The sequence below is a fragment of the Melozone crissalis genome, unplaced genomic scaffold (assembly GCF_028551555.1).
Source record: "Melozone crissalis strain CALT ecotype California unplaced genomic scaffold, PUWL_Pcris_2 ptg000177l_1, whole genome shotgun sequence".
Lineage (NCBI taxonomy): Eukaryota > Metazoa > Chordata > Aves > Passeriformes > Passerellidae > Melozone > Melozone crissalis.
The window spans coordinates 52,927-80,094 of record NW_026535944.1 but is presented as its reverse complement, the minus strand read 5'-3'; the positions used below and the strand labels follow the sequence as shown (position 1 = coordinate 80,094).

Genomic DNA, 27,168 nt, shown 5'->3' with positions numbered 1-27,168 from the left:
ATTTGATCCCAATCCATTTGATCCCAGTCCATATTTCATCCCAGTCCATAAGATCGCAGGCCATAATTGATCCCAGTCCAAATGATTCCAGTCCGTATTTGATCCCAGTCCATATTTGACCCCAGTCCATTTTTTATCCCAATTCATATTTGATCCCAGACCATATTTGAGCCCAGTCCATATTTGATCCAAATCTATTTAATCCCACTCCCTAATTGATCCCAGTCCATATTTGATTCCAAACCTTATTTAATCCAAGTCCACATTTGATCCCAATCTATTTGATCCGAGTCCACATTTGATCCCACTCCATATTTAATCCCAGTCCACATTTGATCCCAGTCCATATTTAATCCCAGTCCCTAATTGATCTCACTCCATATTTAATCCCAGTCATTATTGCCCTGCACACATTCCAAAAGTCTGGAATTCCAGCTCCCAACCTTGAAGGCAAATGGAGCAAAATCCTACAGAGACATTTCCCTGCCAGCCCTCAGGACTGCAGCTCCTGGGACTGGGAATGAAAATATTAACCAGGAAATATAATAATAAAACATCAGGGGAGGGGCGGTGGGGATAGAGGGGTCAATGAAATCAGGCAATGGGTCAATTAAATCAGGTAAGGGGTCAATTAAGTCAGGGCAGCGTCTCTGGTGGTCCCAGGGTCAAGGGAGACACTGAGAGAGAAACAGAGCAGGCAAAGAGAGGCAGGGGAGAAAAGGGGACACGAACACAATGAGCTGAGCAGGCGGCACTGTGCAAACAGAACTGCAACGGACTGAACATGAACGGGACAGAAATCTGTAAGTCTGAGAGTTTTATTTGCTATCAAATACACCCCACACGCCCAGCCCCACACAATCCCCACCCCACCGCTCTAATTGAGATCCCACTACTGTAAATTCAGGCTGGCTGTAGAATCGAGGAAAATTCGTATGGCATGGAGTTTTTCTCAGGAGGGATTGAGCATTCTGGGGCAAGCCTGAGCTGTTTTCACTGGGATTTGAGTCGTTTTGAGGTGACAGATTCATCTCTCTTGGCTTTTGGACTGCAAAGAGATCGAGAAGAGAAAAAAATTAGGGTGATATTAAATGGAGAAGCAGCCAGGTGTGTTCCCAGCATGGATCACAGGGAATGTGAGTGACCAGGGCTGTGCCCAAAGTGCCTCCTCCAGTGGGGGATGGAGCTGGAGCAGCGCACGAAGCTCTGCCCGCACTCGGGGCACTCGCAGGGCTTCCCTTACCAGTGCCTCTGTTGGTGTCGGGTCAAGATAGAGCTCTGTGAGAAGCTCTTCCCACACTGGGGACACTCGTAGGGCCTCTCCCCGGTGTGGATGCGCCGGTGGGTGACGAGGTGGGAGTTGTACTTGAATCCCTTCCCACAGTCGGGGCAGCGGAAGGGCCTCTCCTCTGTGTGAATCCGATAGTGGGCGAGGAGATGAGAGCTGGTCCGACACCTCTTCCTGCATTTATCACACTCGTAGGGCCTCTCCCCTGTGTGGATGCGCCGGTGGTTGATGAGGCTGGAGTTGTGCTTGAATCCTTTCCCACAGTCGGGGCATTGGAAGGGCCTCTCCTCTCTGTGAATCCAATAGTGCTTGAGGAGATCAGAACTGCACTGAAACGTCTTCCCACACTTGGAACACTTGTAGGGCCTCTCCCCAGTGTGAGTCTTCTGGTGCCTGATCAGGTTGGAGTTCCTGCTGAAGCTCTTCCCACACTCCCCACACTCGTAGGGCTTCTCCCCAGTGTGGATCCTCTGGTGTTCGATCAGGTCGCTGTTCCACCTGAAGCTCTTCCCACACTCCCCGCACGTGTGGGGCTTCTCCCCATCACGGAGCTGCTCACGGAGCACCAGCTCCGAGCTCTGGCTCCATCTCCGGCCGCCTTCCCGGCCCAGGCCGCCTCTTTCCCCCTCACATCCCCGCCAGCTGCCTTTGCAGCCCCTCCTCGTGCGGCATCTCCGCGCCTTTTCCTCCCCGTTGCCTCCCTGCGCCGTGGAGCCGCTCAAAACGGCCTCTTCCACCAGCTCCTGCCGCGGGCATTTCTCCTCCCTGCTCTCCATGCTCAGCTCCTGCTCTGCGGGAGGAAGGACAAGGACACCATGCGATTTGCCTCCGTGCCACAGCCGAGGGCAACGACATCCCCCCGGGGCGTCCCCGGCAGGACGGCACCGCCACCCCCCGATGTCCCCCCGAGGGGCCTTTTCCGCTCAGCCTTGGACTTCTTCATTCTCCAAACATCCACCCAAAAACCCAACATAGGGACCCCCCGGGATATCAGGGCCGGGCTCCCCCTCCCTGCTCACCGGCGCGATGCGGGGGCGATGATCCCACAGGTGGGGGCTGCGAATTCAGGCAGGGTCGACCGCGTGGATCCGTCCGCTCAGCCTTCATCCGCCTTTGTCCCTCCTCTTCCTCTTCCTCTTCCTCCCGCTCCTCCTCTTCCTTTCCCCCTCCCGCTCCTCAGCCTTAACTCCGCCTTCTTCTCCTCTTCCATCCCGCCCCTTCCATCCCTTCTCCTCCTCCTGCTCCCTAACCCCACCTTCTTCCCCTCCTTCCATCGCTGCTCTCTCTCCGCCTTCATCCCTCCCCTTCCATCTCCGGTTTCCCTGCTCCTCTGCCCAAACCGGCTGGAACCGTGAGGGGAAAGGGGGCGGGGAAAGGGCGGAACCGTGAGGGGAAAGGGGCGGGCTCAGGCCAAGGGCGGTAACTGTGAGGGGACACTCTGGGAGGCGGCACTCTGCGAACAGAACTGCAACGGTCTGAACATGAACGGTAAGGAAAGTTGTAAGTCTCGGAATTTTATTTGCTGTCAAATACATGTTGCTCAGCCAGCCCATAACAATCCACATCCCTGAGGTTGAGCAGCGCACGAAGCACTGCCCGCACTCGGGGCACTCGCTGGGCTTCCCTCACTGGTGCCTTCGTTGTTATCACGTCAAATTAGAGCACTGTGAGAAGCTCTTCCCACACTGGGGACACTCGTAGGGCCTCTCCCCTGTGTGGATGCGCTGGTGGGTGATCAGGTGGGACTTCTGCCTGAATCCCTTCCCACACTCAGGGCATTGGAAGGGTCTCTCCTCTCTGTGAATCCAATAGTCCTTTAGGAGATGGGTGCTGGTCAGAAACCTCTTCCTGCATTTGTCACACTCGAAGGGCCTCTCCCCTGTGTGGCTCCTCTGGTGCTTGTTCAGGGCGGAGCTGTGGCTGAAGCGCTTCCCACACACAGAACACTCGAAAGGCTTTTGCCCAATATGGATCCTCTGGTGCAGGATCAGGTGAGAGCTCTTAATGAAGCTCTTCCCACTTCCCCCACACTCGTAGGGCCGTTTCCCCAGTGTGGATGCGCTGGTGGTTGACCAGGTCCGATCTCCATCTGAAGCTCTCCCCACACTCCCCACACGTGTGGGGCTTCTCCCCATCACGGAGCTGCTCACGGAGCACCAGCTCCAAGTCCCACTGTTCCCGGTGTTTGGGGTCCCAAATTCCCCCAAACTCCCCCAAGTTTTGGGGTCCCAGTGTCCATTTTTGGGGGTGCCCGTGCCCGTTTTTGGGGTGCCCCGTGCCCATTTTTGTGGTCCCTCCATTCCCATTTTTTTGGGTCCCAAGTTCCCCCAAGTTCTCACAAATTTCGGGCTCTCTGTGCCCATTTTTGGGCTGCCTGTGTCCATTTTTGGGCTCCGTCCATTCCCGAATTTGGGGTCCCAAATTCCCCCAATTTTCGGGATCCTAGTGCCCATTTTTGGGGTGTCCCGTGCCCGTTTTTGGGGTGTCCCATGCCCGTTTTTGGGGTGTCCCGTACCCTGCTCCAGCGCACGCCCCAGCGCGACCCGCCCGGTTCTGCCGGTGGCTCCGAAGATCGCGATCTTCATCCCCGGTGCCGTGAATCGAACCGAACCGGACTGAACCGCACCGAACCGAACCAGACGAAATCGAACCGGACCGAACCGAACCGGACTGAATCGAACCGAACCGGACCGAAGCGAACCGATCCGGACTGAATCGAACGGAACAGAACCGAACCGAACCGCACCGAACCGGATCGAACCAGGAACGGGATCAAGATCGGGATCCGGGATCGGGATTTGGGATCGGGACCGAGACTCGAACCGGGACCGCGATCGGGACCGGAACCGAGACTGAAACCGGGATTCGAGATCGGCACCGGGAGCTCCGCGATGGCTCCGAGGAGTTTTGGGAGGGAACTGGGCGGGAACTGGGAGGGACTGGGAGGAACTGGGAGGGACTGGCGGTTCGCTCGGTTCCGGTGCAGCCGCCCCTGTCGGGATGGTCCCGGTCCGTATATGATCCCAGTCCATATTTGAACCCAGGCCGTATTTCAGCCCCGTCTAAATAATCTCAGTCCATTTTATCCCAGTCTATACAAACCCAGTCAATATTAGATCCCAGTCCATAGTTTATCTAAGCCCATATTTGATCTTAGTCAATATTTGATCCCAATCCATTTGATCCCAGTCCATATTTCATCCCAGTCCATAAGATCCCAGGCCATAATTGATCCCAGTCCATAAAATCCCAGGGCATATTTGATCCCAGTCCAAATGATTCCAGTCCGTATTTGATCCCAGTCCATATTTGACCCCAGTCCATTTTTTATCCCAATTCATATTTGATCCCAGACCATATTTGAGCCCAGTCCATATTTGATCCAAATCTATTTAATCCCACTCCCTAATTGATCCCAGTCCATATTTGATTCCAAACCTTATTTAATCCAAGTCCACATTTGATCCCAATCTATTTGATCCGAGTCCACATTTGATCCCACTCCATATTTAATCCCAGTCCACATTTGATCCCAGTCCATATTTAATCCCAGTCCCTAATTGATCTCACTCCATATTTAATCCCAGTCATTATCGTCCTGCACACATTCCAAAAGTCTGGAATTCCAGCTCCCAACCTTGAAGGCAAATGGAGCAAAATCCTACAGAGACATTTCCCTGCCAGCCCTCAGGACTGCAGCTCCTGGGACTGGGAATGAAAATATTAACCAGGAAATATAATAATAAAAAATCAGGGGAGAGTCGGTGGGGACAGAGGGGTCAATGAAATCAGGCAAGGGGTCAATAAAATAAGGCAAGGGGTCAATTAAATCAGCAGAGGGGTCAATTAAATCTGGTAAGGGGTCAATTAAATCAAGCAATGGGTCAATTAAATCAAGCAATGGGTCAATTAAATCAGGTAAGGGGTCAATTAAATCAGGGCAGGGTCTCTGGTGGTCCCAGGGTCAAGGGAGACACTGAGAGAGAAACAGAGTAGGCAAAGAGAGGCAGGAGAGAAAAGGGGACACGAACACAATGAGCTGAGCAGGCGGCACTGTGCAAACAGAACTGCAACGGACTGAACATGAACGGGACAGAAATCTGTAAGTCTGAGAGTTTTATTTGCTATCAAATACACCCCACACGCCCAGCCCCACACAATCCCCACCCCACTGCTCTAATTGAGATCCCACTACTGTCAATCACAGGCTGGCTGTAGAATCGAGGATAATTCGTACGGCATGGAGTTTTTCTCAGGAGGGATTGAGCATTCTGGGGCAAGCCTGAGCTGTTTTCACTGGGATTTGAGTCGTTTTGAGGTGACAGATTCATCTCTCTTGGCTTTTGGACTGCAAAGAGATCGAGAAGAGAAAAAAATTAGGGTGATATTAACAGGAGAAGCAGCCAGGTGTGTTCCCAGCATGGATCACAGGGAATGTGAGTGACCAGGGCTGTGCCCAAAGTGCCTCCTCCGGTGGGGGATGGAGCTGGAGCAGCGCACGAAGCTCTGCCCGCACTCGGGGCACTCGCAGGGCTTCCCTTACCGGTGCGTCCGTTGGTGTTGGGTCAAGTTGGAGCGTCTGGAGAAGCTCTTCCGACACTGGAGACACTCGTAGGGCCTCTCCCCAGTGTGGATGCGACAGTGGGTGACGAGGATGGAGTTGTACTTGAATCCCTTCCCGCAGTCGGGGCAGCGGAAGGGCCTCTCCTCTGTGTGAATCCGATAGTGGTAGAGGAGCTGATAGCTGGTCCGAAACCTCTTCCTGCATTTATCACACTCGTACGGCCTCTCCCCAGTGTGGATGCGCTGGTGGGTGATGAGGTGGGACTTCTTCTTGTATCCCTTCCCACAGTCGGGGCATTGGAAGGGCCGCTCCTCTCTGTGAATCCAATAGTGCTGGAGGAGATTAGAGCTGCTCTGAAACGCCTTCCCACACAGGGAACACTTGTAGGGCCTCTCCCCAGTGTGAGTCATCTGGTGCCTGATCAGGCTGGCCCTCTGGCTGAAGCTCTTCCCACACTCCCCACACTCGTAGGGCCTCTCCCCAGTGTGAATCCTCTGGTGCCTGATCAGTTCGGAGTTCCACCTGAAGCTCTTCCCACACTCCATGCAGCTGTGCGGCTTCTCCCCATCACGGAGCTGCTCACGGAGCACCAGCTCCGAGCTCTGGCTCCATCTCCGGCCGCCTTCCCGGCCCAGGCCGCCTCTTTCCCCCTCACATCCCCGCCAGCTGCCTTTGCAGCCCCTCCTCGTGCGGCATCTCCGCGCCTTTTCCTCCCCGTTGCCTTCCTGCGCCGTGGAGCCGCTCAAAACGGCCTCTTCCACCAGCTCCTGCCGCGGGCATTTCTCCTCCCTGCTCTCCATGCTCAGCTCCTGCTCTGGGCGAGGAAGGACAAGGACACCATGCGATTTGCCTCCGTGCCACAGCCGAGGGCAACGAGATCCCCCCGGGGCGTCCCGGGCAGGACGGCACCGCCACCCCCCGATGTCCCCCCGAGGGGCCTTTTCCGCTCAGCCTTGGACTTCTTCATTCTCCAAACATCCCCCCAAAAACCCAACCCAGGGACCCCCCGGGATATCAGAGCCGGGCTCCCCCTCCCTGCTCACCGGCGCGATGCGGGGCCGATGATCCCACAGGTGGGGGCTGCGAATTCAGGCAGGGTCGACCGCGGGGATCCGTCCGCTCAGCCTTGATCCGCCTTTGTCCCTCCTCTTCCTCTTCCTCCTGCTCCTCCTCTTCCTTTCCCCCTTCCGCTCCTCAGCCTTAACTCCGCCTTCTTCTCCTCTTCCATCCCGCCGCTTCCATCCCTTCTCCTCCTCCTGCTCCCTGACCCCACCTTCTTCTTCTCCTCCCATCGCTGCTCTCTTTCCGCCTTCATCCGTCCTCTTCCATTTCTGCTTGCCCTGCTCCTCTGCCCAAACCGGCTCCAACCGTGATGGGAAAGGGGGCGGGGAAAGGGCGGAACCGTGAGGGGAAAGGGGCGGGCTCAGGCCAAGGGCGGTAACTGTGAGGGGACACTCTGGGAGGCGGCACTCTGCGAACAGAACTGCAACGGTCTGAACATGAACGGAAAAGAAAGTTGTAAGTCTCGGAATTTTATTTGCTGTCAAATACATCATGCTCAGCCAGCCCATAACAATCCACATCCGTGAGGTTGAGCAGCGCACGAAGCTCTGCCCGAACTCGGGGCACTCGCTGGGCTTCCCTGACTGGTGCCTTCGTTGTTATCAGGTCAAATTAGAGCACTGTGAGAAGCTCTTCCCACACTGGGGACACTCGTAGGGCCTCTCCGCTGTGAGGATGCGCTGGTGGGTGATCAGGTGGGACTTCTGCCTGAATCCCTTCCCACGCTCAGGGCATTGGAAGGGTCTCTCCTCTCTGTGAATCCAATAGTCCTTTAGGAGATGGGTGCTGGTCAGAAACCTCTTCCTGCATTTGTCACACTCGAAGGGCCTCTCCCCTGTGTGGCTCCTCTGGTACTTGTTCAGGGCGGAGCTGTGGCTGAAGCGCTTCCCACACACAGAACACTCGAAAGGCTTTTGCCCAGTGTGGATCCTCTGGTGCAGGATCAGGTGGGAGCTCTTAATGAAGCTCTTCCCACATTCCCCACACTCGTAGGGCCGTTCCCCAGTGTGGATCCTCTGGTGGTTGACCAGGTCCGGACTCCATCTGAAGCTCTTCCCACACTTCCCACACGTGTCGGGCTTCTCCCCAGTGTGGGGCCTCTGGTGCTGGATCAGGTTGCATTTTCTCCTGAAGCTCTTCCCACACTCCCCGCACGTGTGGGGCTTCTCCCCATCACGGAGCTGCTCACGGAGCACCAGCTCCAAGTCCCACTGTTCCCGGTGTTTGGGGTCCCAAATTCCCCTAAACTCCCCCAAGTTTTGGGGTCCCAGTGTCCATTTTTGGGGGTGCCCGTGCCCGTTTTTGGGGTGCCCCGTGCCCATTTTTGTGGTCCCTCCATTCCCATTTTTTTGGGTCCCAAGTTCCCCCAAGTTCTCACAAATTTCGGGCTCTCTGTGCCCATTTTTGGGCTGCCTGTGTCCATTTTTGGGCTCCGTCCATTCCCGAATTTGGGGTCCCAAATTCCCCCAATTTTCGGGATCCTAGTGCCCATTTTTGGGGTGTCCCGTGCCCGTTTTTGGGGTGTCCCATGCCCGTTTTTGGGGTGTCCCGTACCCTGCTCCAGCGCACGCCCCAGCGCGACCCGCCCGGTTCTGCCGGTGGCTCCGAAGATCGCGATCTTCATCCCCGGTGCCGTGAATCGAACCGAACCGGACTGAACCGCACCGAACCGAACCGGACGAAATCGAACCGGACCGAACCGAACCGGACTGAATCGAACCGAACCGGACCGAAGCGAACCGATCCGGACTGAATCGAACGGAACCGAACCGAACCGGATCGAACCAGGAACGGGATCAAGATCGGGATCCGGGATCGGGATTTGGGATCGGGACCGAGACTCGAACCGGAACCGCGATCGGGACCGGATCCGAGACTGAAACCGGGATTCGAGATCGGGATCGGGATCGGCACCGGGAGCTCCGCGATGGCTCCGAGGAGTTTTGGGAGGGAACTGGGCGGGAACTGGGAGGAACTGGGAGGGACTGGGAGGAACTGGGAGGGACTGGGAGGAACTGGGAGGGACTGGTGGTTCGCTCGGTTCCGGTGCCGCCGCCCCTGTCGGGATGGTCCCGGTCCATATTTGATCCCAGTCCATATTTGAACCCAGGCCGTATTTCAGCCCCGTCTAAATAATCTCAGTCCATTTTATCCCAGTCTATACAAACCCAGTCAATATTAGATCCCAGTCCATAGTATATCTAAGCCCATATTTGATCTTAGTCAATATTTGATCCCAATCTATTTGATCTCAGTCCATATTTCATCCCAGTCCATAAGATCCCAGGCCATAATTGATCCCAGTCCATATTTCATCCCAGTCCATATTTGATCCCAGTCCATAAGATCCCAGGCCATATTTGATCCCAATCCATGATTGACCCCAGTCCATTTTTTATCCCAATTCATATTTGATCCCAGACCATATTTGAGCCCAGTCCATATTTGATCCAAATCTATTTAATCCCACTCCCTAATTGATCCCACTCCATATTTGATTCCAAACCTTATTTAATCCAAGTCCATATTTGATCCCAATCTATTTGATCCCAGACCACATTTGATCCCAGTCCATATTTAATTCCAGTCCCTAATTGATCTCACTCCATATTTAATCCCAGTCATTATCGTCCTGCACACATTCCAAAAGTCTGGAATTCCAGCTCCCAACCTTGAAGGCAAATGGAGCAAAATCCTACAGAGACATTTCCCTGCCAGCCCTCAGGACTGCAGCTCCTGGGACTGGGAATGAAAATATTAACCAGGAAATATAATAATAAAAAATCAGGGGAGGGTCGGTGGGGACAGAGGGGTCAATGAAATCAGGCAATGGGTCAATTAAATCAGGGGAGGGCTCAATTAAATCAGGTAAGGGGTCAATTAAGTCAGGGCAGCGTCTCTGGTGGTCCCAGGGTCAAGGGAGACACTGAGAGAGAAACAGAGCAGGCAAAGAGAGGCAGGAGAGAAAAGGGGACACGAACACAATGAGCTGAGCAGGCGGCACTGTGCAAACAGAACTGCAACGGACTGAACATGAACGGGAGAGAAATCTGTAACTCTGAGAGTTTTATTTGCTATCAAATACACCCCACACGCCCAGCCCCACACAATCCCCACCGCACCGCTCTAATTGAGATCCCACTACTGTCAATCACAGGTTGGCTGTAGAATCGAGGATAATTTGTACGGCATGGAGTTTTTCTCAGGAGGGATTGAGCATTCTGGGGCAAGCCTGAGCTGTTTTCACTGGGATTTGAGTCGTTTTGAGGTGACAGATTCATCTCTCTTGGCTTCTGGACTGCAAAGAGATCGAGAAGAGTAAAAAATTAGGGTGAAATTAAATGGAGAAGCAGCCAGGTGTGTTCCCAGCATGGATCACAGGGAATGTGAGCGACCAGGGCTGTGCCCAAAGTGCCTCCTCCGGTGGGGGATGGAGCTGGAGCAGCGCACGAAGCTCTGCCCGCACTCGGGGCACTCGCAGGGCTTCCCTTACCGGTGCCGCCGTTGGTGTTGGGTCAAGTGAGAGCTCCTGGAGAAACTCTTCCCACACTGGGGACACTCGTAGGGCCTCTCCCCAGTGTGGATGCGCCGGTGGGTGAGGAGGATGGAGTGGTACTTGAATCCCTTCCCGCAGTCGGGGCAGCGGAAGGGCCTCTCCTCTGAGTGAATCCGATAGTGCTGGAGGAGATGAGAGCTGGTCCGAAACCTCTTCCTGCATTTATCACACTCGTAGGGCCTCTCCCCTGTGTGGATGAGCCGGTGGGTGACGAGACTGGAGTTGTGCTTGAATCCTTTCCCACAGTCGGGGCATTGGAAGGGCCTCTCCTCTCTGTGAAACCAATAGTGCTTGAGGAGACCAAAACTGCACTGAAACGTCTTCCCACACTTGGAACACTTGTAGGGCCTCTCCCCAGTGTGAGTCTTCTGGTGCCTGATCAGGTTGGAGTTCCTGCTGAAGCTCTTCCCACACTCCCCACACTCGTAGGGCCTCTCCCCAGTGTGGGTCCTCTGGTGTTCGATCAGGTCGCTGTTCCGCCTGAAGCTCTTCCCACACTCCCCGCACGTGTGGGGCTTCTCCCCATCACGGAGCTGCTCACGGAGCACCAGCTCCGAGCTCTGGCTCCATCTCCGGCCGCCTTCCCGGCCCACGCCGCCTCTTTCCCCCTCACATCCCCGCCAGCTGCCTTTGCAGCCCCTCCTCGTGCGGCATCTCCGCGCCTTTTCCTCCCCGTTGCCTTCCTGCGCCGTGGAGCCGCTCAAAACGGCCTCTTCCACCAGCTCCTGCCGCGGGCATTTCTCCTCCCTGCTCTCCATGCTCAGCTCCGGCTCTGGGGGAGGAAGGACAAGGACACCATGTGATTTGCCTCCGTGCCACAGCCGAGGGCAACGAGATCCCCCCAGGGCGGCCCCGGCAGGACGGCACCGCCACCCCCCGATGTCCCCCCGAGGGGCCTTTTCCGCTCAGCCTTGGACTTCTTCATTCTCCAAACATCCCCCCAGAAACCCAACCCAGGGATCCCCCGGGATATCAGGGCCGGGCTCCCCCTCCCAGCTCACCGGCGCGATGCGGGGTCGATGATCCCACAGGTGGGGGCTGCGAATTCAGGCACGGTCGACCGCGTGGATCCGTCCGCTCAGCCTTGATCCGCCTTTGTCCCTCCTCTTCCTTTTCCTCCCGCTCCTCCTCCTCCTTTCTCCCTCCCGCTCCTCAGCGTTATCTGCGCCTTCTTCTCCTCTTCCATCCCTTCTCCTCCTTCTCCTCCCTAACCCCACCTTCTTCTCCTCCTTCCATCGCTGCTCACTCTCCGCCTTCATCCCTCCCCTTCCATCTCCCCTAGCCCTGCTCCTCTCCCCAAACCGGCTGGAACCGTGAGGGGAAAGGGGGCAGGGAAAGGGCGGAACCGTGAGGGGAAAGGGGCGGGCTCAGGCCAAGGGCGGCAACTGTGAGGGGACACTCTGGGAGGCGGCACTCTGCAAACAGAACTGCAACCGACTGAACATGAAGGGGAAAGAAAGTTGTAAGTCTCCGAATTTCATTTCCTGTCAAATACATCATGCTCAGCCAGCCCATAACAATCCACCTCCGTGAGTTGGAGCAGCGCACGAAGCTCTTCCCGCACTCGGGGCACTTGCACGGCTTCACTTCGTGGTGCTTCCGTTCGTGTCGGGTCAAGTGAGAGCTGCTGGAGAAGCTCTTCCCACACTGGGGACACTCGTAGGGCCTCTCCCCAGTGTGGATGCGCCGGTGGGTGACGAGGGAGGAGCTGTGTTGAATCCCTTCCCACAGTCGGGGCAGCGGAAGGGCCTCTCCTCTGAGTGAATCCGAAAGTGCAGGAGGAGATGAGAGCAGGTCCGAAACCTCTTCCTGCATTTATCACACTCGTAGGGCCTCTCCCCTGTGTGGATCTTTTGGTGCGTGATCAGATTGTTGCGCTGGCTGAAGCTCTTCCCACACTCCCCACACTCGTAGGGCCTCTCCCCAGTGTGCATTCTCTGGTGCCTGATCAGTTCGCATTTCCACCTGAAGCTCTTCCCACACTCCCCGCACGTGTGGGGCTTCTCCCCATCACGGAGCTGCTCACGGAGCACCAGCTCCGAGCTCTGGCTCCATCTCCGGCCGCCTTCCCGGCCCACGCCGCCTCTTTCCCCCTCACATCCCCGCCAGCTGCCTTTGCAGCCCCTCCTCGTGCGGCATCTCCGCGCCTTTTCCTCCCCGTTGCCTTCCTGCGCCGTGGAGCCGCTCAAAACGGCCTCTTCCACCAGCTCCTGCCGCGGGCATTTCTCCTCCCTGCTCTCCATGCTCAGCTCCTGCTCTGGGCGAGGAAGGACAAGGACACCATGCGATTTGCCTCCGTGCCACAGCCGAGGGCAACGACATCCCCCCGGGGCGGCCCCGGCAGGACGGCACCGCCACCCCCCGATGTCCCCCCGAGGGGCCTTTTCCGCTCAGCCTTGGACTTCTTCATTCTCCAAACATCCCCCCAAAAACCCAACCCAGGGACCCCCCGGGATATCAGGGCCGGGCTCCCCCTCCCTGCTCACCGGCGCGATGCGGGGAGCGATGATCCCACAGGTGGGGGCTGCCAATTCAGGCAGGGTCGACCGCGCGGATCCGTCTGCTCAGCGTTAATCAGCGTTTGTCCCTCCTCTTCCTCTTCCTCCCGCTCCTCCTCTTCCTTCAAACCACCCCCTGCTCCTCCCCCGACCCCGCCTCCTCCTCTCCTTTCATCCCTGCCCTTCCCTCCCTCCTCCTCCTCCCCCAGCAGCAGCCGCGCTCTCCGTGCCCCGTTCCCGCAGCCCTCGCAGCCCGTGGCAGGAGCGCGGATGGAGCCGGGACAGGTCGGGATGGGCAGCGCGGGGCTCTCGGCTGCTCCCAGCCGCTGCGGGAGGGGGGAACCCGGCCCGGGCCAAAGGAGAGTCAAACTGGGCGAACTGGGGGCTGCCCATCCAAACTGGGCCTTGCTGGGGACCCTGCCTGGCCACTGCCAGCCCTTGGGGCTCCTCTCGGCACATCCGCCACGGGGGAACGCACACAGGGCTGGGGCATCCCAGCAGTGGCAGCACTGCCAGGGACTGGGCTGCGCTGGGATGGTACGGGGAGTGACTGGGGCTGTACTGGTTCTGTACTGACATCATACTGGGGTCGCACTGGCAGTGACTGGGGCTGTACTGGTTCTGTACTGACACTGGGATTGTAGTGAGTTTGTACTGACATCATTCTGAGATCACACTGCCTTCCCAGGGCGGATTCCGATCGCTCTCATGGACACTGCGATCATACTGGGGTCCCCCGGGGTCCTCCTCCATGGTGAGCGGCTCGATGGGGCGGGGGGCGATGATCCCACAGGTGGGGGCTGCAAATTCAGGCAGGACTCGGCCGTTCGCCGCCATCAGCTCAGCATCGATCCGTCTGTCTCCCTCCTCTTCCTCCCCCTCCTCCTCTTCCATCCCCCCTCCCGCTCCTCAGCGTTATCTCCGCCTCCTTCTCCTCTTCTATCCTGCCCTTTCCAATCCTTCTCCTCCTGCTCCCTAACCCCACCTCCTTCGCCTCCTTCCATCGCTGCTCTCTCTCCGCCTTCAGCCCTCCTCCTCTCCCCTAGCTCTGCTCCTCTCCCCTAACCGGCTGGAACCGTGAGGGGAAAGGGGGCGGGGAAAGGGCGGAACCGTGAGGGGAAAGGGGCGGGCTCAGGCCAAGGGCGGCAACTGTGAGGGGACACTCTGGGAGGCGGCACTCTGCAAACAGAACTGCAACGGACTGAACATGAACGGGAGAGAAATCAGTAAGTCTGAAAGTTTTATTTGCTGTCAAATACATCTCACACAGCCAGCCCGACACACTCCCCACCCCAGTCTCCAATTTGGGATCGCACTTCTCCGAATCTTCTTCCACCTCTATCTCGCTCTGGTGGGTGTGGAATGATGAGAGTCTGTTGTGGGATTGAGGTTTTTTGAGGTGGGTTTGCGCACTTTTAGGGTAAGACTGAGCTTTTTTCACTGGGATCTCAGTGGTTTTGATGTGACAGATGTAACTAAATCGGCTTTTGGAATGCAAAGAGATTGACAAGTGAAAGAAACTAAGAAGAAACCAAAAGTAGAAGCAGGCAGGTATGTTCCCAGCATCGATCACAGGGAAGGTGAGCAACCGGGGCTGTGCCCAAAGTGCCTCCTCCAGTGGGGGATGGAGCTGGAGCAGCGCACGAAGCTCTGCCCGCACTCGGGGCTCTCATAGGGCTTCACTCACCGGTGCCGCCGTTGGTGTCGGGTCAAGTTAGAGCTGCTGGAGAAGCTCTTCCCACACTGGGGACACTCGTAGGGCCTCTCCCTGGTGTGGATGCGCCGGTGTCTGACGAGGGTGGAGTTGTACTTGAATCCCTTACCACAGTCGGGGCAGCGGAAGGGCCTCTCCTCTGAGTGAATCCGATAGTGCACGAGGAGATCGCGGCTGGTCCGAAACCTCTTTCTGCATTTATCACACTCGTAGGGCCTCTCCCCAGTGTGGATGCGCCGGTGGGTGACGAGGGTGCAGTTGTGCTTGAATCCCTTCCCGCAGTCGGGGCATTGGAAGGGCCTCTCCTCTCTGTGAATCCAATAGTGCTTAAAGAGATCAGAGCTGCTCTGAAACGCCTTCCCACACTTGGAACACTTGTAGGGCCTCTCCCCAGTGTGAGTCTTCTGGTGTCTGATCAGGTGGGAGCTGATGCTGAAGCTCTTCCCACACTCCCCACACTCATAGGGCCTCTCCCCAGTGTGGGTCCTCTGGTGCCTGATCAGTTCGCATTTCCACCTGAAGCTCTTCCCACACTCCCCGCACGTGTGGGGCTTCTCCCCATCACGGAGCTGCTCACGGAGCACCAGCTCCGAGCTCTGGCTCCATCTCCGGCCGCCTTCCCGGCCCACGCCGCCTCTTTCCCCCTCACATCCCCGCCAGCTGCCTTTGCAGCCCCTCCTCGTGCGGCATCTCCGCGCCTTTTCCTCCCCGTTGCCTTCCTGCGCCGTGGAGCCGCTCAAAACGGCCTCTTCCACCAGCTCCTGCCGCGGGCATTTCTCCTCCCTGCTCTCCATGCTCAGCTCCTGCTCTGGGCGAGGAAGGACAAGGACACCATGCGATTTGCCTCCGTGCCACAGCCGAGGGCAACGAGATCCCCCCGGGGCGGCCCCGGCAGGACGGCACCGCCACCCCCCGATGTCCCCCGAGGGGCCTTTTCCGCTCAGCCTTGGACTTCTTCATTCTCCAAACATCCCCCCAGAAACCCAACCCAGGGGCTGCCGGGGATATCAGGGCCGGGCTCTCCGTCCCTGCTCACGTGCGCGATGCGGGGGGCGATGATCCCACAGGTGGGAGTGCGAATTCAGGCTGGTCGACCGCGTGGATCCGTCCGCTCAGCCTTGATCCGCCTTTGTCCCTCCTCTTCCTCTTCCTCCCGCTCCTCCTCTGCCATCCCCCCCTCCCGCTCCTCAGCGTTGTCTCCCCATCCTTCTCCTCGTCCATCCCGCCCCTTCCATCCCTTCTCCTCCTGCTCCCTAACCCCACCTCCTTCGACTCCTTCCATCGCTGCTCTCTCCGCCTTCATCCCTCCCCTTCCATCTCCACTACCCCTGTTCCTCTCCCCTAACCGGCTGGAACCGTGAGGGGAAAGGGGGCAGGGAAAGGGCGGAACCGTGAGGGGAAAGGGGGCAGGGAAAGGGCGGGAACCGTGAGGGGAAAGGGGGCAGGGAAATGGCGGAACCGTGAGGGGAAAGGGGGCAGGGAAATGGCGGAACCGTGAGGGCAAAGGGGCGGGCTCAGGCCAAGGGCGGCAACTGTGAGAGGACACTCTGGGAGGCGGCACTCTGCAAACAGAACTGCAACGGACTGAACATGAACGGGAAAGAAAGTTGCAAGTCTCAGAGTTTTATTTGCTGTCAAATACATGTTGCTCAGCCAGCCCATAACAATCCACATCCGTGAGGTTGAGCATCGCACGAAGCTCTGCCCGCACGCCGGGGCACTTGCAGGGCTTCCCTCACTGGTGCTTCGTTGTTATCAGGTCAAATTAGAGCTCTGTGAGAAGCTCTTCCCACACTGGGGACACTCGTAGGGCCTCTCCCCTGTGTGGATGCGCCGGTGGGTGACGAGGGTGGAGTTGTGCTGGAATCCCTTCCCACAGTCGGGGCAGCAGAACGGCCTCTCCTCTGAGTGAATCCAAAAGTGCAGGAGGAGATGAGAGCTGGTCCAACACCTCTTCCTGCATTTATCACACTCGTAGGGCCTCTCCCCTGTGTGGATGCGCTGGTGGGTGATCAGGTGGGACTTCTGCCTGAATCCCTTCCCACACTCAGGGCATTGGAAGGGTCTCACCTCTCTGGGAATCCAATAGTGCTTGAGGAGATAGATGCTGGTCAGAAACCTCTTCCTGCATTTGTCACACTCATAGGGTCTCTCCCCAGTGTGGGTCCTCTGCTGCACGATCAGTTCGGAGTTCCACCTGAAGCTCTTCCCACACTCCCCGCACGTGTGGGGCTTCTCCCCATCACGGAGCTGCTCACGGAGCACCAGCTCCAAGTCCCACTGTTCCCGGTTTTTGGGGTCCCAAATTCCCCCAAACTCCCCAAAGCTTTTTGGTCCCAGTGTCCATTTTTGGAGATCCCGTGCCCGTTTCGGGGGTGCCCCGTGCCCATTTCTGTGGTCCCTCCATTCCCATTTTTTCGGGTCCCAAGTTTCCCCAAGTTCACACACATTTTAGGTTCCCTGTGCCCATTTTTGGGGTCCCTCCATTCCCGAATTTGGGGTCCCAAATTGCCCCAATTTTCGGGATCCCAGTGCCCGTTTTTGGGGTGTCCCATGCCCGTTTTTGGGGTGTCCCGTACCCTGCTCCAGCGCCAGCCCCAGCGTGACCCGCCCGGTTCTACCGGTGGATCCGAACATTGCGATCTTCATCCCCGGTGCCGTGAACCGAACCGAACCGAACCGAACCGGATCGAAGCGGGAACGGGATCGAGACCGGGATCCGGGATCGGAATTTGGGATCAGGACCGAGACTCGAACCGGGACCGCGATCGGGACCGGAACCGAGACTGAAACCGGGATTCGAGATCGGGATCGGGATCGGCACCGGGAGCTCCGCGATGGCTCCGAGGAGTTTTGGGAGGGAACTGGGAGGAACGGGGAGGAACTGGAAGGGACTGGGAGGGACTGGGGGTAACTGGGAGGGACTGGGTGGGAAGTGGGAGGGACTGGGAGGGACTGGGAGAAACGGGGAGGGAACTGGGAGGGACTGGGTGGGAAGTGGGAGGAACTGGGAGGGACTGGGAGGGACTGGGCGGGGCGGGACGGCCTCGGTTCGCTCGGTTCCGGTGCCGCCGCCCCTGTCGGGATTGTCCCGGTCCATATTTGAGCCCAGTCCGTATTCGATCCCAGTCTATATAATCTCAGTCCAGTTTATCCCAGTCTGTACAGTCCGAGTCCATTCGATCCCAGTCCAGGTTTTATCCCAGTCCATATTTGTTCCCAATCTCTACTTAATCCCAGTCCATAGTTGATCCCAGTCCATATCTGATCCCACTCCACATTTGATCCAAGTCCATCTTTGATCTTAGTTTATATAATCTCAGTCCAGTTTATCCTAGTCAGGATTACCCCAGTCTATATTTGATCCCAATTCGTATTTCATCCCATTCCATATTTGTTCCCAATCCATATTTAATCCCAGTCCATATTTAATCCAGTCCCGATTTGATCCCAGCCCAGTTTATCCCAGTCCGTTGTTGATCTTAGTCCATATATGACTCCAGTCCATTTTTTATCCCAATTCATATTTCATCCCAGTCTATATAATCTCAGTCCAGTTTATCTCACTTTCTAGGATCCCAATTCCTATCTGATCCCAATCCATATCTGACTCCAGTCTATATAATCCCAGTCCAGTTTATCCCAGTCAGGATTATCCCAGTCTATATTTGATCCCAGTTCGTATTTGATCCCCATCCACAGTTGATCACAGTCTCTATTTGCTCCCACTCCATAGTTGATCCCAGTCCAGATTATCCCAGTCAGTATGGTCCCAATCCATAGGATTCCCAGTCCATATTTGATCCCAGTCCATATTTGACCCCGTCCAAATGATCCCAGTCCGTATTTGATCTGAATCCATATTTGACCCCAGTCCATTTTTTATCCCAATTCATATTTGATCCCAGACCATATTTGAGCCCAGTCCATATTTGATCCAAATCTATTTAATCCCACTCCCTAACTGATCCCAGTCCATATTTGATTCCAAACCATATTTAATCCAACTCCATATTTGATCCCAATCTTTCTGATCCCAGACCACATTTGATCCCAGTCCATATTTAATCCCAGTCCCTAATTGATCTCACTCCATATTTAACCCCAGTCATTATTGCCCAGCACACATTCCAAAAGTCTGGAATTCCAGCTCCCAACCTTGAAGGCAAATGGAGCAAAATCCTCCAGAGACATTTCCCTGCCAGCCCTCAGGACTTCAGCTCCTGGGACAGGGAATTAAAATATTAACCAGGAAATATAATAATAAAAAATCAGGGGAGGGTCGGTGGGGATAGAGGGGTCAATTAAATCAGGCAATGGGTCAATTAAATCAGGGGAGGCGTCAATTAAATCATGCAATGGGTCAATTAAATCAGGCAAGGGGTCAATTAAATCAGGGCAGGGGCCAATTAAATCAGGGCAGGGTCTCTGGTGGTCCCAGGGTCAAGGGAGACACTGAGAGAGAAACAGAGCAGGCAAAGAGAGGCAGGAGAGAAAAGGGGACACGAACACAATGAGCTGAGCAGGCGGCACTGTGCAAACAGAACTGCAACGGACTGAACATGAACGGGAGAGAAATCTGTAACTCTGAGAGATTTATTTGCTATCAAATACATCCCACACGCCCAGCCCCACACAATCCCCACCCCACCGCTCTAATTGAGATCCCACTACTGTCAATCACAGGCTGGCTGTAGAATCGAGGAAAATTTGTACGGCATGGAGTTTTTCTCAGGAGGGATTGAGCATTCTGGGGTAAGACTGAGCTGCTTTCACTGGGATTTGAGTCGTTTTGAGGTGACAGATTCATCTCTCTTGGCTTTTGGACTGCAAAGAGATCGAGAAGAGAAAAAAATTAGGGTGATATTAAATGGAGAAGCAGCCAGGTGTGTTCCCAGCATGGATCACAGGGAATGTGAGTGACCAGGGCTGTGCCCAAAGTGCCTCCTCCGGTGGGGGATGGAGCTGGAGCAGCGCACGAAGCTCTGCCCGCACTCGGGGCACTCGCAGGGCTTCCCTTACCGGTGCCTCCGCTGGTGTTGGGTCAAGTGAGAGCTCCTGGAGAAGCTCTTCCCACACTGGGGACACTCGTAGGGCCTCTCCCCAGTGTGGATGCGCCGGTGGGTGACGAGGATGGAGTTGTACTTGAATCCCTTCCCACAGTCGGGGCAGCAGAACGGCCTCTCCTCTGAGTGAATCCGATAGTGCAGGAGGAGATGAGAGCTGGTCTGAAACCTCTTCCTGCATTTATCACACTCGTACGGCCTCTCCCCTGTGTGGATGCGCCGGTGAATGATGAGGGTGGAGTTCTTCTTGTATCCCTTCCCACACTCAGGGCATTGGAAGGGCCTCTCCTCTGTGTGAGTCTGATAGTGCTCGATGAGATGGGACCTGCTCTGAAACGCCTTCCCACACTTGGAACACTTGTAGGGCCTCTCCCCAGTGTGGATCCTTTGGTGCCTGATCAGGTGGGAGCTGATGCTGAAGCTCTTCCCACACTCCCCACACTCGTAGGGCCTCTCCCCAGTGTGGCTCCTCTGGTGTTCGATCAGTCCGCAGTTCCACCTGAAGCTCTTCCCACACTCCCCGCACGTGTGGGGCTTCTCCCCATCACGGAGCTGCTCACGGAGCACCAGCTCCGAGCTCTGGCTCCATCTCCGGCCGCCTTCCCGGCCCAGGCCGCCTCTTTCCCCCTCACATCCCCGCCAGCTGCCTTTGCAGCCCCTCCTCGTGCGGCATCTCCGCGCCTTTTCCTCCCCGTTGCCTTCCTGCGCCGTGGAGCCGCTCAAAACGGCCTCTTCCACCAGCTCCTGCCGCGGGCATTTCTCCTCCCTGCTCTCCATGCTCAGCTCCTGCTCTGGGCGAGGAAGGACAAGGACACCATGCGATTTGCCTCCGTGCCACAGCCGAGGGCAACGAGATCCCCCCGGGGCGTCCCCGGCAGGACGGCACCGCCACCCCCCGATGTCCCCCCGAGGGGCCTTTTCCGCTCAGCCTTGGACTTCTTCATTCTCCAAACATCCCCCCAAAAACCCAACCCAGGGACACCCTGGGATATCAGAGCAGGGCTCCCCCTCCCTGCTCACCTGCGCGATGCGGGGGGCGATGATCCCACAGGTAGGGGCTGCGAATTCAGGCAGGGTCGACCGCGGGGATCCGTCCGCTCAGCCTTGATCCGCCTTTGTCCCTCCTCTTCCTCTTCCTCCCGCTCCGGCTCTTCCGTCCCTCCTCCCGCTCCTCAGCGTTATCTCCGCCTCCTTCTCCTCTTCCATCCCGCCCCTTCCATCCCTTCTCCTCCTCCTCCTCCCTAAACCCACCTTCTTCTTCTCCTCCCATCGCTGCTCACTCTCCGCCTTCATCCCGCCTCTTCCATCTCCGGTTGCCCTGCTCCTCTCCCCAAACCGGCTGGAACCGTGAGGGGAAAGGGGGCAGGGAAACGGCGGGAACCGTGAGGGCAAAGGGGCGGGCTCAGGCCAAGGGCCGCAACTGTGAGGGGACGCTCTGGGAGGCGGCACTCTGCAAACAGAACTGCAACGGACTGAACATGAACGGGAAAGAAAGTTGTAAGTCTCAGAGTTTTATTTGCTGTCAAATACATCATGCTCAGCCAGCCCATAACAATCCACATCCCTGAGGTTGAGCAGCGCACGAAGCTCTGCCCGCACTCCGGGGCACTTGCAGGGCTTCCCTCTCTGGTGCCTTCGTTGTTATCAGGTCAAATTAGAGCACTGTGAGAAGCTCTTCCCGCACTGGGGACACTCGTAGGGCCTCTCCGCTGTGCGGATGCGCCGGTGGGTGACGAGGGAGGAGTTGTGCTGGAATCCCTTCCCACAGTCGGGGCAGCGGAACGGCCTCTCCTCTGAGTGAATCCGAAAGTGCAGGAGGAGATGAGAGCTGGTCCGACACCTCTTCCTGCATTTGTCACACTCGAAGGGCCTCTCCCCTGTGTGGCTCCTCTGGTGCTTGTTCAGGGCGGAGCTCTGGCTGAAGCGCTTCCCAGACACAGAACACTTGAAAGGCTTTTGCCCAGTATGGATCCTCTGGTGCAGGATCAGGTGAGAGCTCTTAATGAAGCTCTTCCCACTTCCCCCACACTCGTAGGGCCGTTCCCTGGTGTGGATCGTATGCTGGTTGACCAGGTCCGATCTCCATCTGAAGCTCTTCCCACACTCCCCACACGTGTCGGGCTTCTCCTCAGTGTGGGTCCTATGTTGCTGGATCAGGTTGCATTTTCTCCTGAAGCTCTTCCCACACTCGCCACACTCATAGGGTCTCTCCCCATTGTGGGTCCTCTGCTGCACGATCAGTTCGGAGCTCCCCCTGAAGCTCTTCCCACACTCCCCGCACGTGTGGGGCTTCTCCCCATCACTAAGCTCCTCACGGAGCACCAGCTCCAAGTCCCACTGTTCCCGGTTTTTGGGGTCCCAAATTCCCCCAAACTCCCCCAAGTTTTGTGGTCCCAGTGTCCATTTTTGTGGATCCCGTGCCCGTTTTTGGGTTGCCCAGTGCCCATTTCTGTGGTCCCTCCATTCCCATTTTTTCGGGTCCCAAGTTCCCCCAAGTTCACACACATTTTAGGTTCCCTGTGCCCATTTTTGGGCTGCCTGTGTCCATTTTTGGGGAACCCTCCATTCCCGAATTTGGGGTCCCAAATTCCCCCAAATTTCGGGATCCCTGTGCCCGGTTTTGGGGTGTCCCATGCCCGTTTTTGGGGTGTCCCGTACCCTGCTCCAGCGCACGCCCCAGCGTGACCCGCCCGGTTCTACCGGTGGCTCCGAACATTGCGATCTTCATCCCCGGTGCCGTGAACCGAACCCAACCGAACCGAACCGGATCGAAGCGGGAACGGGATCGAGACCGGGATCCAGGATCGGGATTTGGGATCGGGACCGAGACTCGAACTGGGACCGCGATCGGGACCGGAACCGAGACTGAAACCGGGATTCGAGATCGGGATCGGGATCGGCACCGGGAGCTCCGCGATGGCTCCGAGGAGTTTTGGGAGGGAACTGGGAGGAACTGGGAGGGAACTGGGAGGAACTGGAAGGGACGGGGAGGGACTGGGGGTAATTGGGAGGGACTGGGAGGGACTGGGTGGGAAGTGGGAGGAACTGGGAGGGACTGGGAGAAACGGGGAGGGAACTGGGAGAGACTGGGAGGAACTGGGAGGGACTGGGAGGAACTGGGAGGGACTGGTGGTTCCCTCGGTTCCGGTGCAGCCGCCCCTGTCGGGATGGTCCCGGTCCATATTTGATCCCAGTCCATATTTGATCCCAGGCCGTATTTGAGCCCAGTCTAAATAATCTCAGTCAAGTTTATCCCAGTCTATACAATCCCAGTCAATATTAGATCCCAGTCCATAGTTTATCAAAGTCCATATTTGATCTTAGTCAATATTTGATCCCACTCCATATTTGATCCCAGTCCACATTTGACCCCACTCCATATTTAATCCCAGTCCCTAACTGATCCCACTCCACTAATCCCAGTCCTCATCGCCCTGCACACATTCCAAAAGTCTGGAATACCAGCTCACAGACAGGAAAAGATGTTCCCGACCTTGAAGGCAAATGGAGCAAAATCCTCCAGAGACATTTCCCTGCCAGCCCTCAGGATTTCAGCTCCTGGGAATTAAAATATTAACCAAGAAATGTAATAATAAATAATCAGGGGAGGGTCGGTGGGGAGAGAGGGGTAAATTAAATCAGGGGAGGGGTCAATTAAATCAGGGCAGGATCAATTAAATCAGGCAAGGGGTCAATTAAATCAGGGCAGGATGAATTAAATCAGGGGAGGGGTCAATTAAATCAGGGCAGGGGTCAATTAAATCAGGCAAGGGGTCAATTAAACTGGGGCAGAATCAATTAAATCAGGCAATGGGCCAATTAAATCAGGGCAGGGTCTCTGGTGGTCCCAGGGTCAAGGGAGACACTGAGAGAGAAACAGAGCAGGCAAAGAGAGGCAGGAGAGAAAAGGGGACACGAACACAATGAGCTGAGCAGGCGGCACTGTGCAAACAGAACTGCAATGGACTGAACACGAACGGGAGAGAAATCTGTAACTCTGAGAGTTTTATTTGCTATCAAATACATCCCACACGCCCAGCCCCACACAATCCCCACCCCACCGCTCTAATTGAGATCCCTGTACTGTCAATCACAGGCTGGCTGTAGAATCGAGGAAAATTCGTATGGCATGGAGTTTTTCTCAGGAGGGATTGAGCATTCTGGGGGAAGATTGAGCTGTTTTCACTGGGATTTGAGTCGTTTTCAGGTGACAGATTCATCTCTCTTGGCTTTTGGACTGCAAAGAGATCGAGAAGAGTAAAAAATTAGGGTGAAATTAAAAGGAGAAGCAGCCAGGTGTGTTCCCAGCATGGATCACAGGGAATGTGAGTGACCAGGGCTGTGCCCAAAGTGCCTCCTCCAGTGGGGGATGGAGCTGGAGCAGCGCACGAAGCTCTGCCCGCACTCGGGGCACTCGCAGGGCTTCCCTTACCAGTGCCTCTGTTGGTGTTGGGTCAAGTGAGAGCTCTGTGAGAAGCTCTTCCCACACTGGGGACACTCGTAGGGCCTCTCCCCGGTGTGGATGCGCCGGTGGGTGACGAGGGTGAAGTTGCACTTGAATCCCTTCCCACAGTCGGGGCAGCGGAAGGGCCTCTCCTCTGAGTGAATCCGATAGTGGGCGAGGAGATGAGAGCTGGTCCGAAACCTCTTCCTGCATTTATCACACTCGTAGGGCCTCTTCCCTGTGTGGATGCGCCGGTGGGTGACGAGGGTGGAGTTTTGCTTGAATCCTTTCCCACAGTCGGGGCATTGGAAGGGCCTCTCCTCTCTGTGAATCCAATAGTGCTTGAGGAGATCAGAACTGCACTGAAACGTCTTCCCACACTTGGAACACTTGTAGGGCCTCTCCCCAGTGTGACTCTTCTGGTGCCTGATCAGGTTGGAGTTCCTGCTGAAGCTCTTCCCACACTCCCCACACTCGTAGGGCTTCTCCCCAGTGTGGATCCTCTGGTGTTCGATCAGGTCGCTGTTCCACCTGCAGCTCTTCCCACACTCCCCGCACGTGTGGGGCTTCTCCCCATCACGGAGCTGCTCACGGAGCACCAGCTCCGAGCTCTGGCTCCATCTCCGGCCGCCTTCCCGGCCCAGGCCGGCTCCTTCCCGCTCACATCCCCGCCAGCTGCCTTTGCAGCCCCTCCTCGTGCGGCATCTCCGCGCCTTTTCCTCCCCGTTGCCTTCCTGCGCCGTGGAGCCGCTCAAAACGGCCTCTTCCACCAGCTCCTGCCGCGGGCATTTCTCCTCCCTGCTCTCCATGCTCAGCTCCTGCTCTGGGCGAGGAAGGACAAGGACACCATGCGATTTGCCTCCGTGCCACAGCCGAGGGCAACGAGATCCCCCCGGGGCGGCCCCGGCAGGACGGCACCGCCACCCCCCGATGTCCCCCCGAGGGGCCTTTTCCGCTCAGCCTTGGACTTCTTCATTCTCCAAACATCCCCCCAAAAACCCAACCCAGGGATCCCCCGGGATATCAGGGCCGGGCTCCCCCTCCCTGCTCACCGGCGCGATGCGGGGTCGATGATCCCACAGGTGGGGGCTGCGAATTCAGGCAGGGTCGACCGCGTGGATCCGTCCGCTCAGCCTTGATCCGCCTTTGTCCCTCCTCTTCCTCTTCCTCTTCCTCCCGCTCCTCCTCTTCCTTTCCCCCTCCCGCTCATCAGCCTTAACTCCGCCTTCTTCTCCTCTTCCATCCCGCCCCTTCCATCCCTTCTCCTCCTCCTGCTCCCTAACCCCACCTTCTTCCCCTCCTTCCATCGCTGCTCTCTCTCCGCCTTCATCCCTCCCCTTCCATCTACGGTTTCCCTGCTCCTCTGCCCAAACCGGCTCCAACCGTGAGGGGAAAGGGGGCGGGGAAAGGGCGGAACCGTGAGGGGAAAGGGGCGGGCTCAGGCCAAGGGCGGCAACTGTGAGGGGACGCTCTGGGAGGCGGCACTCTGCGAACAGAACTGCAACGGTCTGAACATGAACGGTAAGGAAAGTTGTAAGTCTCGGAATTTTATTTGCTGTCAAATACATGTTGCTCAGCCAGCCCATAAAAATCCACATCCGTGAGGTTGAGCAGCGCACGAAGCTCTGCCCGCACTCGGGGCACTCGCTGGGCTTCCCTCACTGGTGCCTTCGTTGTTATCAGGTCAAATTAGAGCACTGTGAGAAGCTCTTCCCACACTGGGGACACTCGTAGGGCCTCTCCGCTGTGAGGATGCGCTGGTGGGTGATCAGGTGGGACTTCTGCCTGAATCCCTTCCCACGCTCAGGGCATTGGAAGGGTCTCTCCTCTCTGTGAATCCAATAGTGCTTGAGGAGATGGGTGCTGGTCAGAAACCTCTTCCTGCATTTGTCACACTCGAAGGGCCTCTCCCCTGTGTGGCTCCTCTGGTGCTTGTTCAGGGCGGAGCTGTGGCTGAAGCGCTTCCCACACACAGAACACTCGAAAGGCTTTTGCCCAATATGGATCCTCTGGTGCAGGATCAGGTGAGAGCTCTTAATGAAGCTCTTCCCACTTCCCCCACACTCGTAGGGCCGTTTCCCCAGTGTGGATGCGCTGGTGGTTGACCAGGTCCGATCTCCATCTGAAGCTCTCCCCACACTCCCCACACGTGTGGGGCTTCTCCCCATCACGGAGCTGCTCACGGAGCACCAGCTCCAAGTCCCACTGTTCCCGGTGTTTGGGGTCCCAAATTCCCCCAAACTCCCCCAAGTTTTGGGGTCCCAGTGTCCATTTTTGGGGGTGCCCGTGACCGTTTTTGGGGTGCCCCGTGCCCATTTTTGTGGTCCCTCCATTCCCATTTTTTTGGGTCCCAAGTTCTCACAAATTTCGGGCTCTCTGTGCCCATTTTTGGGCTGCCTGTGTCCATTTTTGGGCTCCGTCCATTCCCGAATTTGGGGTCCCAAATTCCCCCAATTTTCGGGATCCTAGTGCCCATTTTTGGGGTGTCCCGTGCCCGTTTTTGGGGTGTCCCGTGCCCGTTTTTGGGGTGTCCCGTACCCTGCTCCAGCGCCAGCCCCAGCGTGACCCGCCCGGTTCTGCCGGTGGCTCCGAAGATCGCGATCTTCATCCCGGGTGCCGTGAACCGAACCGAACCGAACCGAACCGGACCGACCCGTACCGAACCGAACCGGACTAAATCGAACCGAACCGAACCGGACCGAAGCGAACCGGACTGAATCGAACCGAACCGGACCGAAGCGAACCGATCCGGACTGAATCGAACGGAACAGAACCGAACCGAACCGCACCGAACCGGATCGAACCAGGAACGGGATCAAGATCGGGATCCGGGATCGGGATTTGGGATCGGGACCGAGACTCGAACCGGGACCGCGATCGGGACCGGAACCGAGACTGAAACCGGGATTCGAGATCGGCACCGGGAGCTCCGCGATGGCTCCGAGGAGTTTTGGGAGGGAACTGGGAGGGACTGGG

The 27,168-nt window shown here is 56.8% G+C and overlaps 3 protein-coding genes across 3 annotated transcripts; all 3 read right to left on the bottom strand.

Annotated features, from left to right (window-relative positions):
• Positions 1–1,007: 1,007 nt before the first annotated feature.
• LOC128948927 (zinc finger protein 892-like) lies at positions 1,008–13,805 on the bottom strand. The gene is made up of 3 exons (XM_054293685.1): positions 13,646–13,805; positions 12,957–13,030; positions 1,008–2,076 (listed from the first exon to the last, which is right to left on the bottom strand). The coding sequence occupies exons 1-3, from the start codon at positions 13,803–13,805 to the stop codon at positions 1,240–1,242; spliced, it is 1,071 nt and encodes a 356-aa protein (XP_054149660.1). The 3' UTR covers positions 1,008–1,239.
• Positions 13,806–14,651: 846 nt separating this feature from the next.
• Positions 14,652–15,491, bottom strand: LOC128948933 (zinc finger protein 239-like; the record flags this gene model as incomplete). Its single annotated transcript, XM_054293691.1, has 1 exon — positions 14,652–15,491. A coding segment is annotated over one exon (840 nt), but the record flags the coding sequence as incomplete, so codon positions are not given.
• A 4,085-nt stretch (positions 15,492–19,576) lies between these two features.
• Positions 19,577–26,800, bottom strand: LOC128948926 (zinc finger protein 239-like). The gene is made up of 4 exons (XM_054293684.1): positions 26,731–26,800; positions 22,407–22,583; positions 20,769–20,806; positions 19,577–20,540 (listed from the first exon to the last, which is right to left on the bottom strand). The coding sequence occupies exons 1-4, from the start codon at positions 26,798–26,800 to the stop codon at positions 19,701–19,703; spliced, it is 1,125 nt and encodes a 374-aa protein (XP_054149659.1). The 3' UTR covers positions 19,577–19,700.
• Between the last annotated feature and the right edge of the window lie 368 nt (positions 26,801–27,168).

Excerpts from the sequence above, each read along its gene's own strand:
- LOC128948926 (XM_054293684.1), bottom strand. The coding sequence starts at position 26,800 with ATGAAGATCGCGATCTTCGGAGCCACCGGCAGAACCGGGCGGGTCACG. Across the intron at positions 22,584-26,730 it reads GGGGCTGGCGCTGGAGCAGG|TTCGAGTCTCGGTCCCGATC; the intron begins GTACGGGACACC and ends TCGCGGTCCCAG. Across the intron at positions 20,541-20,768 it reads TCGCCCCCCGCATCGCGCAG|GAGCAGGAGCTGAGCATGGA; the intron begins GTGAGCAGGGAG and ends CTTCCTCGCCCA.
- LOC128948927 (XM_054293685.1), bottom strand. The coding sequence starts at position 13,805 with ATGGCGGCGAACGGCCGAGTCCTGCCTGAATTTGCAGCCCCCACCTGT. Across the intron at positions 13,031-13,645 it reads GAATCCGCCCTGGGAAGGCA|ACGGATCCGCGCGGTCGACC; the intron begins GTGTGATCTCAG and ends AACGCTGAGCAG. Across the intron at positions 2,077-12,956 it reads TCGCTCCCCGCATCGCGCCG|CAGGAGCTGAGCATGGAGAG; the intron begins GTGAGCAGGGAG and ends CCTCCCGCAGAG.